The sequence below is a fragment of the Cydia pomonella genome, chromosome 27, assembly GCF_033807575.1.
Source record: "Cydia pomonella isolate Wapato2018A chromosome 27, ilCydPomo1, whole genome shotgun sequence".
Lineage (NCBI taxonomy): Eukaryota > Metazoa > Arthropoda > Insecta > Lepidoptera > Tortricidae > Cydia > Cydia pomonella.
This window is the reverse complement of record NC_084729.1, coordinates 3,849,088-3,866,060: the sequence shown is the minus strand read 5'-3', so window position 1 is coordinate 3,866,060 and position 16,973 is coordinate 3,849,088. Positions and strand designations below refer to the sequence as shown.

At 36.5% G+C, this 16,973-nt stretch overlaps 1 protein-coding gene across 3 annotated transcripts in view; it reads left to right on the top strand.

The window, feature by feature from the left end:
- Positions 1 to 16,696, top strand: part of LOC133532397 (uncharacterized) — a 39,115-nt gene extending 22,419 nt beyond the window's left edge. For 2 of the 3 annotated variants that reach the window (XM_061871021.1, XM_061871023.1), the window contains 2 exons: positions 1,879 to 2,081; positions 3,989 to 16,696. In XM_061871021.1, coding sequence (XP_061727005.1) covers positions 1,879 to 2,081; positions 3,989 to 4,138 — 353 coding nt within the window. In that variant the 3' untranslated portion in view covers positions 4,139 to 16,696. The remainder of the gene's footprint in view (positions 1 to 1,878; positions 2,082 to 3,988) is intronic. The other variant, XM_061871022.1, reaches the window with a different exon arrangement.
- The last annotated feature ends 277 nt before the right edge of the window (positions 16,697 to 16,973 follow it).

The following is a 16,973-nucleotide window of genomic DNA, read 5'->3' as shown; positions in this document are numbered from 1 at the left end:
ATCTTCGGATACCCAGGATACTCCGCTCCATTGCTCTTTGACAAACCTTGAGCCGTGATTTTTGCGCCTCAGTTAATGACCAGGTTTGGGCACCATAGGTGAGGATGGGTAAGATGCACATGTCGACGAGCTTGCGCTTTAGTGCAATTGGGAGTTTACCTTTCATGAGTTCCTTCATAGACCAAAAGCTCCGCCAGGCGTTTTCGATCCTTCTATCAATCTCCTTGTCCTGGCGATCTGTGAAGGAGACTATCTGGCCTAGATAAGTATACTCGTCGACATATTGCAAAATGTTCCCATCCACCGTCACCCCGTGCTTCTTGCTGTTGGTCATTAACTGGGTTTTAGATTGGTTCATCGTCAGACCAACCTCAAGGCTTGCGTCGCTAAGTTCTTGTAGCATACTCTGCAGTTCAATTGCCGATGTCACAAAATATAGTCATACAAAAAAAAATGTATAAAAAATACTAGTCTAGATTGTTTCTAGAATAAATTCTAAATGTCAAACAAATATAATAAAAACAACAAAGGAAATACTAAGTAAGTAAACTAAATATTAAGAAATAAATAAATCTAATCTATTCTAATCAGGATTAAAACTTTTAGAACGCCATTTGACTTTGATCCTTATTCTTTCACTGATATGTGTTAAATTTGTTAAATATCAAAAAGAGGCGCTCTCTAATAGATCAAAGTACGGAAGGTGGAGGTAAGGAAATAAATCTCCATATACCAAAAAGTGTCATCAAAAAACCATAAATAGGTGGCGCTACAATACCTAGAATACTTGAACAAAAAAATCAAATCATAGACATCGCACTTCACTCCGTCAATAGCCCCTAGGTTCTTAGCTACTCTAGCGCTACTCTGGAGAGATTTGGAACTATTATTTATAGCTGACAGCTGGACACTTTTGCAACAGTTCTACCATAAAAGATGCCACTCCTCTTAATTCCACACTCCATAGATCAAAGGCCAAAATATGACAGCATCGTTTCGAGCGATGGCGCCACTTTTTGATATTTAACAAATTTAACACATATCAGTGAAAGAATAAGGATCAAATTCAAATGGCGTTCTAAAAGTTTTAATCATGTGTCGAAAGATGGCAGTAAATTTACTGTGACTACAAAGTTTTCTTTGACGATCCACCTCTATTTCAAATTCTCTTTGATATTAGTAGGGGTAGTGAAGTTTCTTTAGTTGAGTTCGCAGAGCGATAGGTTAGTGATCTAGATCCTCGAGTGCCAGTCTCGCCCGAGAGTTAATTTTTCCACTTTTTACTTATTTCTAAGTATTTTATAGACGAATTTATCACAGTTAACCTATCTAAGGGATCTCTTCCAGTTAACCTTAGTTAACTGGGTATGTATCAATGTCTGTATGTTTATTTGTATTAAGTATATGTGTAAGTTTATCAATATATAGTTTATATTCATATATAGTCTTGGTTAAATATTCATTTACTTTTAGACACTGCACCTACTTAATTTTTCTGGTTTAAACCATTAGTTGACTGGCAGATAATGCCTTAAGGCATTAATTCCTTAATTGTACCTTTATATATTGTGAAATAAAGATTAAATAAATGACTTTTAAGAGGGAAGGATAGCTTTGCGATCCTAGCACTTTTTCTATGAAGTTCCATTTCGGGAGCAAACGTTTTCCACTAACAAAATCTTAACAAATTACTTTGATTTTGATGTCGATCGCTTCAGCATAATTCTATGTTTATAGGTATCACTTAAAAAAAAATTGTATTGCAAAAAAAAAAATTAAAACCTAGTTTTTCATTGTGTCAATATCATACTAAATGTGCTTTACTTCTCTCTTAAGGGAATTACTTAAAACTTACTGTTCACTGCTTTTTTTCATAAGGTGACTACGAAAACTACTACATCCTCCCCGACGCGGACCCGTCCGTGGGCGTGGAGATCACCACCAGCTACGAGCCCGACAACTACATCGTGGAGGAGTACGAGCACCTGGTGCTGGAGGAGCGCCCTCGCAAGCGCAAGGACGCGCCGGCAGACAGCGGCAGGAAGAAGAAGAAACGGCTCAGCTCCTCCATGAGGGAACAGGTTGGATTCTGTGTTCAATATATTTAAAACAACAGGTCAGAAGATACCTCAAGAGAAGATGAGGAAAACGTCTAAACTCCATCAGAGGTAGTAAAGTATACAGTTTGTAGTGGTATTTCTTAGAAGTAGTCGGAAGTGTTCCTTGGGCCTACGCTTTTCTCTAAAATCTGCCCCGTCGAGATCAAAACCAGCTGCGGACTAGATAACTATATAGTTGAAGAGTACGAGCACCTGGTGCTGGAGGACCGCCGTCGCTAGCGCAAGGACAGGCCTGGAGACAGCCGGGAAGAAGAAGAAACGGCTCAGCTCCTCCATGAGGGAACAGGTCAGATTCTGTGTTAAATAAATAAAAAAAACAGGTCAAAGGATACCTCAAAAGATGACGATAACGTCTAAACTCCACGATTTTGTCAGTTTACTTACCCATTAATTGTTTAAATTGTTAAGTTTATACTAGTCATCATAGTTTTTCTTTTAGGTAATCACTAAGGAGGAGCGGTGTTCCTTAACACAGGTATTTCTATACTTAAAAAGGGGCACCAACCTATATTTTGTTAATTGTGCTTGTTACAGAATAAATATTTTTTCATTTTTCATTGTCAATAGGAGTGCCAAACCAACCACACAAAATAATCACCTTGTCAATAGGAGTGGCCCAACCAACCACACAAAATAATCATCTTTGTCATTAGGAGTGCCCAACCATAAAATAATCACCTTGTCAATAGGAGTGGCCCAACCAACCACACAAAATAATCATCTTTGTCATTAGGAGTGCCCAACCACAAAATAATCACCTTGTCAATAGGAGTGGCCCAACCAACCACACAAAATAATCATCTTTGTCATTAGGAGTGCCCAACCACAAAATAATCACCTTGTCAATAGGAGTGGCCCAACCAACCACACAAAATAATCATCTTTGTCATTAGGAGTGCCCAACCACAAAATAATCACCTTGTCAATAGGAGTGGCCCAACCAACCACACAAAATAATCATCTTTGTCATTAGGAGTGCCCAACCACAAAATAATCACCTTGTCAATAGGAGTGGCCCAACCAACCACACAAAATAATCATCTTTGTCATTAGGAGTGCCCAACCACAAAATAATCACCTTGTCAATAGGAGTGGCCCAACCAACCACACAAAATAATCATCTTTGTCATTAGGAGTGCCCAACCACAAAATAATCACCTTGTCAATAGGAGTGGCCCAACCAACCACAAAATAATCATCTTTGTCATTAGGAGTGCCCAACCACAAAATAATCACCTTGTCAATAGGAGTGGCCCAACCAACCACACAAAATAATCATCTTGTCAATAGGAGTGCCAAACCAACCACACAAAATAATCAACTTTGTCATTAGGAGTGCCCAACCACAAAATAATCACCTTGTCAATAGGAGTGGCCCAGACAACCACACAAAATAATCATCTTGTCAATAGGAGTGCCAAACCAACCACACAAAATAATCATCTTGTCAATAGGAGTGCCAAACCAACCACACAAAATAATCAACTTGTCAATAGGAGTGGCCCAGACAACCACACAAAATAATCAACTTTGTCATTAGGAGTGCCCAACCACAAAATAATCACCTTGTCAATAGGAGTGGCCCAACCAACCACACAAAATAATCAACTTTGTCATTAGGAGTGCCCAACCACAAAATAATCACCTTGTCAATAGGAGTGGCCCAAACAACCACACAAAATAATCAACTTTGTCTATAGGAGCGGCCCAACCAACCACACAAAATAACCAGGTATAACCATATAAAAAATGATTTAATTCGTAATCATTTATTTTGTTTATTATATATACTGTAAAATAAAATACAATATTTTATAATAAATATTGTATTATATAAATATATCTGAATCTATTTTTCCGGTTTTCAGGTAAAGCAGATAAAATCGGAAATCGCCGAAGACTGGGTGATAGACAACAGCATAGTGTACGAGCAGGACGAGGACTTCGACGAGAAGAAGGGCTCGCCGCGCGTACGCCGGAAAAATAAGAAATACCTCGGGTACGACTTTGTCACGTAAATCTAGATACGGCGGTTTCATCCAGCGCAAGCATAACATTTTTTACCTACCCAGACCGGATATCACCGGCCAATAAAGTCACATTTGTCAAGGTTTTGAGAAAAAATAGATACTGTGGTTTAATCCAGCGCAGGCATAACTTCACCTTTCAGTTTCAGACGTAATTTTTAACCTACCCAGAACGGATATTTCCGGCCTAAAAAAGTGCCATGGTGCGTTCCGATAAGGTTTTATAGCGATAGGCGTAGCGTTCACAGAAAGGGCCTCCCCACACTACGAGTAGCGTCTCCCGAGCGTCGGCGTGTAGTCAACGCTATGGCTGCTGCTCGACGCAGCGTTAGCGCAACTGCGCAGCGACGCCATTTTCAATAGCGCTGACTAGACGCCGACGCTCAAAAGACGCTAGTGTGGAGTTTAACCCTCAACTCTCTGTGGTGTAAACTTGCTGGCTAAGCAAAGACCTTGTAGTTTTAAATTTATATTCTGTTTGGTGTCCCGATATTACGTCAGGAAAGAGATATTAATGGGGTTAAAACTACCAATATATTAATACAGAGGGTGCTGTAGGCGTTTATCGTCATTAGTAGAAAAGAGACGGATAAGGTTTCCACGACAGTTGTGCTAGCGTCTTTCTAAACATGGTGCGTAGAGAAAATGCCAATCGTTCACGCTCCGCTGCGTAGCGTAGTTATCTCTATCATTCTTCCATATTAGTGCGACAGAGACAGTAGCGTTTCGTTCGCTACGGAACGTTAACGATTGGCATGTTATCTACGCATCCAGAAGAGATAGCAATGTGTCTGTTTAGCGAGTTCCAGAATAAACTTGCTTTTTTTAAATGTTGGATGAAACCAATTTTTGCCTTGTTTAATATAACAAAGTAAGGGAAGTTTGGATATAGTAGTCCTTTAGTTCTTTAACTAGTAATCTTTTTTGGGTTTATAAATGCTTAAAACTTTAAAAAAATAGTTTACACTATACACATAAATATATTAAAATATGCACACATTGCCTAAGAGCCACCCCACACTCTAGCATCTTTTGAGCGGCGACATCTAGTCAGCGCTATGGAAAATGGCGTCGCTGCACAGTGGCGCCAACGTTGTGTCGAGCAGCAGCCATGGAGTAGACTACACGCCGACGCTCGCGAGACGCTAGTGTGGGGTGACCGTAAAATACCTTTTAAAGTATTCATGTGACCTCTATGTCCAAACTTCATACCCTTTAGATATATATATATTTTCTGTTTACCCTAAATGTCGATATTTGCTTTGGTTGATTCCTTTATTATAGGATATTGTAACGGTTTTATATGTGAACGTAAAAACAAATATATTTTTTTGAATACATCGAGACTCCAAATAACCCGTACTAATACTAAATTTCTATACCCAATAAAAGTTATATCACCTACTACTACTGGTTTTAAAAGGAGTAACGTAAATGTCCCATTGTTGGACTCTGACCCAGTAGTTGTCACCTTCAATTAGACCTAGAAATATTTCTAGCAAAAACTAGTGATTGACATAATGAAAAATCGATAAGCACAGTCAAAGATAAATATATAAAAGTAAATTATAATGTTATACACATACTCACCGAAAAGTTAAAAGATAATTCAAACCGACATATATATTTCCCCTATTTATCTGTAAATAAAATAAAAAACTTGGTGGATATTTTTTTTCGCTAAGATGTAAAAAGAAATAACGTTTCGTGTGCAGAAACACACACGCAATCTTTTTACACACGCAATGTTATATAACATTCGTAGCTCCTTATTACCTCAGTAGGGCTAAGATGGTCAGCTGTCTATCATTTGTCACCATACCTGTCACGCTCTAACAAATATGTAAGTGCAAAAGTGACGCATGATATGACAAGTGACAAAAACACGACCATGATACCGCTGCAGTAGGGCTAAGATGGTCGGCTCTTTATCATTTGTCACCATGCCTGTCACGTACTTGTGTATGTAAGTGTGAAAGTGACGGGAATAGTGATAAGCGATAAAAATGGAACCATGGTGCCACTGCAGGAATGCGTGGTTAAAATCTGTCGGGTTATATGGGCCCACGGTGTATAGTTGAGGTACCCACGTATCGATAACAGTTATGTCGATATTTAATTTTGTCAATCACTAGTTTTTGCTCAAAAAAAATCTAGGTCTATGACAAACGGGCTGTCATTGTTCAAAACTGTTGGTATTGAGCTACCAGACTAGAACATTTAATTTATACTTCTTTTATCACTGGGCGATTGATGTGATATACTCAGGTGTCAGTTCCGTATGTCATATCTGACATTTGGCAGTTTTATAGACACCGTGTTGGAGGTTCTGCCATCTCGTGACCTAAATCGAAAACAAAAACAATTCACGCGTCTAAGCAGGTGCTGCCCCCTTCACGAAACGCTGGCTGTATTTCACATAGTAGGTTCTGCCATCTAGTGGATTAAATCTAAAACTAGAAACTTGACATAATGTTTCGCGCCAATGAATAGGGGGATTCTGTGTTACCCTCTAAAGTTCATGTACGCTATCTTAGTGCGCCTTATCCTCGAAAGGCCCAAGGTCCTACCTATAGGACTTATTCATTTCAATGAAATTCAAATCATATTCAATTGGAACAGTTGCATTTGTTTTGTTCAAAACAAAATAAAATCAACTGTATTCCCTGCGCTATAGGTTCAAATTTCAGTGACAAATTTTGGATTTTTCATTTGTATGGCTGTGCCTTAAAAGGCTATGGCGCTCTTTACAAAACTATTGAAATTGATTTATTTTGTTTCAGAAATAAACTAACCTAAAATGACAAAATGGACCTACAAGTTGATATAACACTTACTCGGTAAGAAATGGTTAAAGTCGGGTTACTGGGGCCCACGTTGTATGTTTTAGTTTTCGAACCGAAGAATTATTGATTGTAATGGAAATTTAGTTAAAGAAAAAAACATGCCTTTGAATGTCAGCTGGAAAAGGTGCCGCCATGTTTTGTGGTCGGTGAATTGTCAAAAATACTGTTTTTATACAGTTATCGGATAATATATATAGCGCCGTACAGCACCATCTACATTAGCTGTCACATTATGAAGCATGAATTTATCTTAAACTTTATACATCTATAGTATTTTTCAAATGGGTACGGTGACAGCTGTCATCTCCATACAATTAATAACGATAAAAGTCTTAAAACGCAAAATATGTGTTGAGATGACAGTTCTCACCGTACCCGAGCTGTGTGAAAAATACTATAGTACAATCAATCTTTGATTTAAACGCATCTGTAGTATAATTGTGTCGTTCTCAAGCAAAAGGTACCACATTGTCGCTTGCCATAAGGACGCTCTGACAGGTTATTCGTAAAAAGATATGAGCGAATTTCGTCCTCATGGTAAGCGACAATGTGGTACCTTTTGCTTGAGAACGTCACAATTTAGTATTAAAACATATAAAATCGCTGCAGTATGTGTGTATGTCGTATGTTCAATGAATTTGTATGAATGCCTTCCTTGTCAGTTATATCTAGTGTAATATTTTTCATACACCTTGGGTACAGTGAGAACTGTCATCTCTATACAATTTCATTCATTCATTCTTTTAAAATTAGGGCTTCAGTCCAGTGGGACTATTTCGCCAGTATCAAGATATTAGGAGCTTTAAATATGATTAAAATTGTACGATTAGTACAAGACAGTGTACGGTGATTTTATCAGCTGAACTTTACAAGTAGCATTTGGACCGATCGTTGACTCCAAAATGGTGGTTAAATGCGTTCCAAAAATTCTCTATTCACTGCACATTACCACATTAGTTATGTATAATAAGCTATCGATATTACACTTTAAGAGGCTGTTAATACCTAAAGCGCGCACACTGTCTATTTGTATCGGAGTAAATGAGATAGCAATGTCGCATGTTACTGGGCCTGGGCAAGGGAATAATAAGAAAAATATTTAAATAAAAAAAAGTGGGTTATTAGTAGAATATTTTACTCAACCACGGTTTAGATATATATGTTTTGAAATTGTGATTTTAATTGCAGACCCATAAGTCAAAACAATAAAGACATAGAACCGTTTAATTGTGATTTTAAGACCAATCTTTGCAATTATTTTCTATCGAGCCGATTTCGTTCAATCATGTATCGAGTACAACCACGGTCTTTGAAATATAATTAATATGAACATATATTTTTCTTACTTGACTAAAACAAATAGTCTTTCTTAAAAAACTGTTTAAGTTACATCAATTTCAAGGACGTTGGATGTTGACAGCCTCTTAAACAATATTAAAACAAATTAATCACGAGGCTATCAAGATGGCGCTTGAACCGAAAGTCTCCATACAATTTCCAAATGTTCATGACAGCTGTCACCGTACCCCAGCTATGCGAAAAACCGGATCCCTTTGTTTGATATAATTATTGAAAGTCATAGATTATCATTAATCATAATTCTGAAACAGTTAACTTTTCAGGATTTTCGTAAGGTAATCCTATAGATAGGTTAGGATAGGTTTGTTTTATGGCAATCCTGAAAAGTTACGCGTTTCTGAGAAAAAAAACAAATTATGACTAACGAAAATCCGGACAAATAATACAATATGACTTAAAACCATTTCGAAAACAATAGAGACCCGATAGAAATACTATAACTTGTACTTTATGTACTGATAATATTTTTGTGCAATATGACATTAAAAATTAATTCATAAACAAAACGATTATGTCCAAACACTCCGCATAATATACCATAAATATTGGGTATTGTTTTCATTATTTTAGATGAACGCAATAAAAAAAATGCTTGAGATTTGTCTTTGTATATCGACTTGACAGATTTATTTCCAAAAAGTTCATTTAAGATATTCATTAAGTCAGACCAATATAAGTTGGCAGTGATTTTGATAGCCCAGCGTGTGCAAGTGTTAAGTAAACATCATAATTTCGTTCGTACATAATTTCAAACGTTAGAAGTTTGAGGTTTAAAGTAGGAAAGAAGCGCTGGTGGCCTAGCGGTAAGAGCGTGCGACTTGCTATCCGGAGGTCGCGGGTTCTAACCTCGGTACCAATAAGTTTTTCGGAACTTATATATGTACGAAATATCATTTGATACCAGTCGCTTTTCGGTGAAGGAAAACATCGTGCGGAAACCGGACTAATCCCAACAAGGCCTAGTTTACCCTCTGGGTTGGAAGGTCAGATGGCACTTACGTAAACTAGTGCCTACGCCAAATCTTGGGATTAGTTGTCAAGCGAACCCCAGGCCCCCATGAGCCGTGGCAATATGCCGGGACAACTGATGATGAATTGAATTGAAATTGTAAAATCGCTGCCAACTTGGTCTGACTACTTTTTTTGTGAAGATCAATGAAATCAAAATTGACAATACATTATGTAAAGTGTATTCATTATTTTACATTATTATATATGTGTCCCATATAAATATAAACTATAACTTTAGCGTGGTTTTGTATTGGTTGACACTAACGCTGAATTTTGTAAAATAGAAAATAAGTTACCAACTAGTTTGGCTTGTAAACCGAGTTTTTATCGAATATATGCAATAAAAACAAAAAAATATCATTTCAGTAAAACCCGCTAAATACGATTTTACACGTTTTTTTGACAGGTTTATCGCTTTCTTGCAACCATATTTGGCAGTTATAATATTAACTCTATTGATAGCTATTAAAGTTCATATTTAAATAACTATTTATGACATGCGTTAAGAGGGGAGAATCGTTAGTCTCGCTTTTGAATTTGTATCCTTGAGGTATGTAATCAAGGTTAAAATTACGTTTTCGATTAAAGCCTTTATTAGGGGTTATTCCCACTAATTACCACCAAGTTGTTACCAGTGGTAACTACTGGGAAAAAAATCCCACTAGTTACCACTGGTAACAACTTGGTAGTAACTAGTGGGAGGTCCCTTTATTAGGGCCTCTGGGACTCAGGAGGATACCACGTATTCCTCCAAAAAGAGAAAATATTTTTCCACTTCTAGATATTTTCCATGCTCCATGATTTTTACAAGCTTTTATTTTATATTTTATTATTTATTTAACTTGCTCTGTATGGGACAAATCTTGCCAGTTTAATTTGACCCACTTCCCGGTTTCCGATGAAGCTGAAAATTTGCATACATATGTAAGTCGGGTGACAATGCAATATTATGGTACCATCGAGGTGATCTGATGATGGAGACAGGAGGTGGCCATTGGAAGTCTGTAATAAAACAACGCAACGTAATGTTTGGGGTTTTTAGCATTGCCTCGATGAGTATCAAAAAAAGTACAGTTCTGTGGAAAAAAGTACAGTCAGCGATAAAAGCTTTTATAGCTGACTGTACTTGTTTCCAAAAATATTTTTTTTTGCCAAAAACTTATTTAGTATGTTATTGACACAATAAAAAACTAGGTTTTACTTTTTTTCAAAACTTTGCAATAATCAATTTTTTTTTGTAAAGCGAAACCTATAAACCTAAAATATATTATGCTGAAGCGATCAACATCAAAATCAAAGTGATTCGTTAAGATTTAGTTAGTGGAAACCGTTTTCTCCCGAAATGGAAATTTCATAGAAAAAGTACCGTTATTTCGTTAGGATTGCACAGCTATTCTTCCCTCTTAAGGGGTTTTGATGTGGTCCCTTGAGAATCGTCTTAAGCTGGTTTTACTGTAATTCAATTTTTAATACCTGGCTGGTGGAAGTTAATATTTCATTTTATATGAACTAAAAACACATGTCGTAATACTAGTTTTTTTTTTTAAATTTCAAACTCTGCTTAAACCATGGCATATTCTAAGTTAGTATAAAAAATCAAGCAAACCATGTTTTTAAATAAATCATAATTTTGATGAATTCAGTATGATGTGAATGCGTTGACTATTCCACAGACCATATAAAGAACTAAACTGCTCAAGTGTTATTACGTGTTACGTTTTAGAGGTGCTATGTACTGAACACCACTCAATCGCGCACCCATACGTTCTGTCAGATGATTTTTAATAACAACGAAAATGCCTCATTACGTCATAATCAATTATACATACAACAGCTGTCAATCGGACGCCACGTCACCCAAGTGTCAAAACTGAAACTGAACTTTATGCATATGCACGTAGGTCTATATTGCTCTGCGGTCTGTGACGGATTAATCCGTCTTCAGCGTTGGATTCGGTGCGGATATATCCGTCATTTGCGTCAAAAAGGTTAAGTAAGCTGTTTTCCCATTTATGGTGCTCCCACATTGGCTGTTATAAAATGTTATATAACATCGTGTGACAGGGACAACATAATAAAGCACTATCAATATTATTATGCTGTCCCTTTCACACGATGTTATGTAATATTTTATAACAGCCAATGTAGCACCATTATAGCTCTCGTAACGTCATTGTAAGCCCAGTTTTCATACCCTAGATATTATAAATACAGCTCGATTGTCTAATATACAGGGTGTAATCGTTAAGTGTGGCCAGGCCATAATTCCGTAAATATAACAGATACCAGAAAACTTCCAACTGATATCGAAAGTGCGTTACCCAATGAGTAAAATTACATTAAAAACTTTTTTTGAATAGATGAAGTAATATTAAAAATACTAAGTTAAAACACTCCCATACATTTAGTATGACGACTTACAGCCTCAAAGAATGTCGGGTGTCATAAGAGGTAAAACTGTTTGAGATTCGTTATTTGTACGAATACATTGTAATAAAATAATAAAACTACCACTTATGAAATAATTACTCTAACATTTATTTTGAAATGAATAATTATTTTATTTACAACAGTTGCTCGATGTGACGTCCTTCTTGTGCGATACATACACGGGCCCTCCTAACTGTTTCTAAATGATGAAGAAATGATAATTAATTGATATGGAGTAAGTGGTTAACATAAGAAAATTCATGAATCATTTGATAACGGTGAAATGCCTCGGCCGTATAAACTAGTATTTGAATGAACGGCTTACCTACTAAATGTATGGAAGGGTTTGAAGTTTATATTTGGGATATTTCTGCTTTTATTAAAAAAAAGTTATGAATGTAAATTTACTCATTGGGTAACGCACTTTCGATATCAGTTGGAAGTTTTCTGATATCTGTTATATTTACGGAATTATGGCCTGGCCACACTTAACGATTACACCCTGTATACTACCTAATATGTCTGATTTTGTACTACGTGATAGTTACAATAGTACAAAATAGTAAGGATTAGGGCATATTCTGTATCGTGTTCTTATAAGGAAAAAGTAGAAGAATTTTTTTTTATGCGAATGGGCCAGGTTGTCCAAGTCGGCTAACCCTCCATAAAAAGGCTAAAAAAATTTCGCGACAAAAAATGTTCTACTTTTTCCTAATCAGTAGGGCTAAGATGTTCGGCTTTTATCATTAGTCAGCATGCCTGTCACGTTCTAACAAGTATATAAGCGCGAAAGTGACGGGCATAGTGGCAGGTGATAAAAATTTAACCATTGTTGCCACCGCAGAACACGATACCGAATTACATTTTGTTTTGACCAATTGTTTTATCATTTTAGTATCTGATTTATAAAACGGATTAGGTGTGCAAAAACCATCACATTTGGTTGTCATAACATTGAGGTGCGGTATCTAGTTCAATCTATGGTCTGTGATTATACTGATTATATCATTATGTAAATATCGAGTAGATTTCAATAATTAAACATAATTAGGAAGAAAACGTTACGAAATGGCTAAAGAAGCGTGTAAATACAATGCACCTAGAAACTAGTCATTGGGATAGAGGGCTCTTAAATACAACTATAATATCTAAAATACAGTAGGGCCTGCAGGCGTCCATAGGCTGCGGTGACTGCTTACCATCAGGCGGGCCGTATGTTTGCCACCATCGTGGTATTAAAAAGGGCCTTTATAATCGATGCCCTAGTCGATACGCCCTGGCTACGCCCTTGGAGGCCCTACTGCCCGCGTAGCCAACTTGCATATCGTTCACGCTCCGTGGCGAACGAAACGCAGCTATCACAGTCGCACTAATATGGAAGAGTGATAGAGAGAGGTGACTACGCTACGCTACGGAGCGTTAACGATTGTAACCTTGGTTACGCGGCCTGTAGTCCAAAAGATTGTAGCCACAAAGATGACCACATACGCGCCAATAGAATTTCAACTTTAGTATTCCGATTTAAGGTTCAAATTAGATGCCATTTCGGGGAATGTGACTTCGTCACTAAATATATTATCAAAGCTGGATTAATTGGTATATATGCGCCATTTTCAACCAAAAGGGTACTTATTGTCGGTAGTCAATAAGGCGCTATTTCTATATAGCTTCAATTTGAAATCAACCTTATCGACAACTGACACCTTTTGTCTGAAAACGTCACATCTTTGGATAATTTGGGAAAACCTTGAAAATTGGTGCGGCCTGGAAAAGGGTTACATTCTGTTCATGACAAAACAATGTCACTGAAAGAAATACATTTTTAATTATTGATTTAAAAGTCCACTTTTGAAAGTACCCGTCTTTCTAAATTAATCTTAAATACATTGTCTGAATATACATATTGTACCATTTAAGAGTCACCCCAAACTAGCGTCTTGAGCGTCGGCGTCTAGTCAGCGCTATGGAAAATGGCGTCGCTGCGCAGTTGCGCCAACGTTGCGTCGAGCAGCGGCCATAGAGTTGTCTACACGCCGACGCTCGGGAGACGCTAGTGGAATTTCATGATAATGTTCCTTCAAAAAAGAGCCCTAAAGTTATGTAAAAATCGAGGCTGGACTGAATCGTAAGAAATAAGATAGACCAAGGATTTGTGTAGCCAATGTCAAAATATAGTTATTTAATTAATATATACATAATAAATTAAAGAAAAACTGAACAGACATCATCAAATACTGCTTTTATGTTCAGAAAAATACATAGTCACGGCCAAATGGGAATACACCCACAAAACAGTTCAAATGTCATAATAGGGTTGTTTCCAATTTTTTGAAACGCTTGTATTACGTTCTATAGTAACTAAAAGTGGCCCTAAAATTCGACTTTTATACTAAAAACGGCTTTAAATATGTTAAATTAACAAAATATATTTTGACGGATGTTTTCGCGCCCAAAACGCTCTTTGAAAATTATGTGACGTCACAGTTTACGGCTTGACACATAACTACATACACACGTAGAAGATACGAGCTGTCAACTGACATTTGTCATTTGTTGATTATCGCCTAACTGTCAACAGTGTCAATTCGAGAGTTGTGACGTCATCAGAATCTTCAAAGACGTTTCGAGTTTGGTCACGTGACGTGTGCCAAAAGATATCTTAAATTCAATATTTACAAAAATATGGTCATTACAGGTCCCCTGAAAGTAGTTTAACATGTTCTTATAATCCAAAAGAGTTTATTGGGATACAATTCTGCCCTAAGATTTGTAGATGGAAACAACCCTATTGTTTGTTGGTAATTATGGATCATATTTGTCCGTATATATTTTTAAAAATAATTATTATATCAGTTCGTACATTTCATTGGACATTAGGTTTGACGTTGGCTACACAACAAGTATGTATAATTATGTAAGGAATCCCTATAAGAAAATGTAGAACGGAAACAAATATCGACATTTTATTATTTATATTAAAACGCGTTGTAAATGTTTATAAAATAACTTGTTAGAAGTGAACTTAGTAGAAAATGTTTTCATTACATGAACTTTTTGAATTCAATTCAATTTTATTTTGCATCAGACATAATTAGTCCATAGAAATGACTACGCCGCCGACGCCGTGTCAAACACAAAAGCTGTCACTCGGACGCCACGTCACCGAAGCGTCAAAACTGAAATTGAACTTTATGCATATGCTCGTAGGTCTTGCTCTGTGGTTTGTGACGGATTAATCCGCCTTCGGCGTTGGACCTACGGTGCGGATATATCCGTCATTGGCGTCAAAGAGGTCAAGTTTAAATGTCTTTCTAGTACATTGAAAAGACACGTTTATTTTGAAGCGTACTTGTAAGCTCACTTGCAACCGCTCAGAGCCGTGTACTTGTTTGTCACAATATTGTTTATTCACTTCTATATAGTTATACGCGGATATATATGTTTGGTGTTTTTCATATTTTTAAGTCAAATCTGGTTTAGTAATAAAAAAAATAAGCACAATTATCTATTTCGTTGTTTCTGGACGAGAGAAGAACGGCATGTCAAAACTCACGAAACGAATACATAGTTATGTATTTTTATTACTAAACTTGATTCTATAAATAACATATGTTCAAACGAAACTTGTGTTTCTCTTTTACTCTTAATAAGTAGAGAGAAGAGTCATTTGAAATAAATTAAGAATACAGATTAACAATAAGATTTGTACACTTCACAGTATGGGATTTAGATTTGATTTAAAAAAAATATAAACAGTCATACAAAGCTAACTCAACTCAGATATTGACTTAGGACTTATTTAGACGGCGCAAGAACTCGCATGCGAGTTTCATTACATTGCGGTATTCGATCGGTCGGCCGAATTAGGTGTAACCTGATAGTCCGTAATGTAACTAAAATCGCATACGATTTCGCTTACCGTCTAAATCAACCCTTAACGTCAAATTCATATGAAAACAACGTGAAATTCCACACTTTGTTACTGAATATGGTGCAGAGATGGACATGATCTTGTATTTTTTTTAGTCAAATCTTAAGTCCATAAAAATTTCGTTAACTCATGTCGTATTTAAATGTACATTGCCGGATATCGTTTCATTATTTACCTATCTAAGATAATTATAGAATTTTACCAAGTAATGTTTAATCAAATCGGTTACGCCGGTAAATTATGTATAAGGCTTGTAACATGCCGCATTGTGGCATGCCACAAACATATACATATATGTATGCTTTCGCTAGAAAGCACCATATTATTAGCTTAAAAATGATTTAATCGTGAAAAAGGTTTTTACTTCCTTTTAGGTTTTTACAGTTTGAACGCAACTTTACGGCAAGAATTAAAAATCTTTAATTGGCAACTTTTTCGGATTACCCCGCAAATGGTCATGCAATAAACAAATCAAAAACCTTGACGTGGTTTTTTTTTTTCAAGCTAATTATGAGGGTTTTCTCTCGGTTAGCACACAACTCTATAATTGTTGATATGTAGAGAAAATTTCAAGTATATTGTATAACGCTATTAAGTATTCTTTTTAATACAATAATGTGTAAAAACTGTCGCATACGTCTGTCACGTGCCACAATGCAACATTAGCAAGCCATTAGGCGTGTCCACACAGAGCGAGCATACGACAAAACGGACAGTCTAGACATGCCTCGGGAGGAAAACGCGCGCGCCAACTCGGCCGAGGCACGTCTACACTGGCCGTTTTGTGCGCGAGGAAATTGCCTCGCGCCTTTTCTCACTCTGTGTGGATCCGCCTATTTAAATTCGTTTCGACGAATGCTGTTTTATTACTGTATATTATTAGTTTATGTATTGAGGCACTCTATGTAAATGTAGTTGCTTTTCTTAATTATAGAATCGAGGAATATGTACTGTTAAATGGTTTTACTATGACACGTGTGTTTTATTTCACCATATGGTTACATTTACTTAAATACCTGTTACCTAGAAGTGAAATTTATGAACAGAGACATTAAATAATTACTGTAACATGTGCCTACTTTGCTCCAGAATTCGAAATTTTATTTAATTTTTAATATTATATTGTGATGGGTATGTTGATATACTTGATATATATGCCAATTTAACCATCATTTTTTTCATGTTGTAACACTTGAACAGAGATCGGACAGAATAGCGTCATTGCTCGCAATTTGGACATGACTCCAGA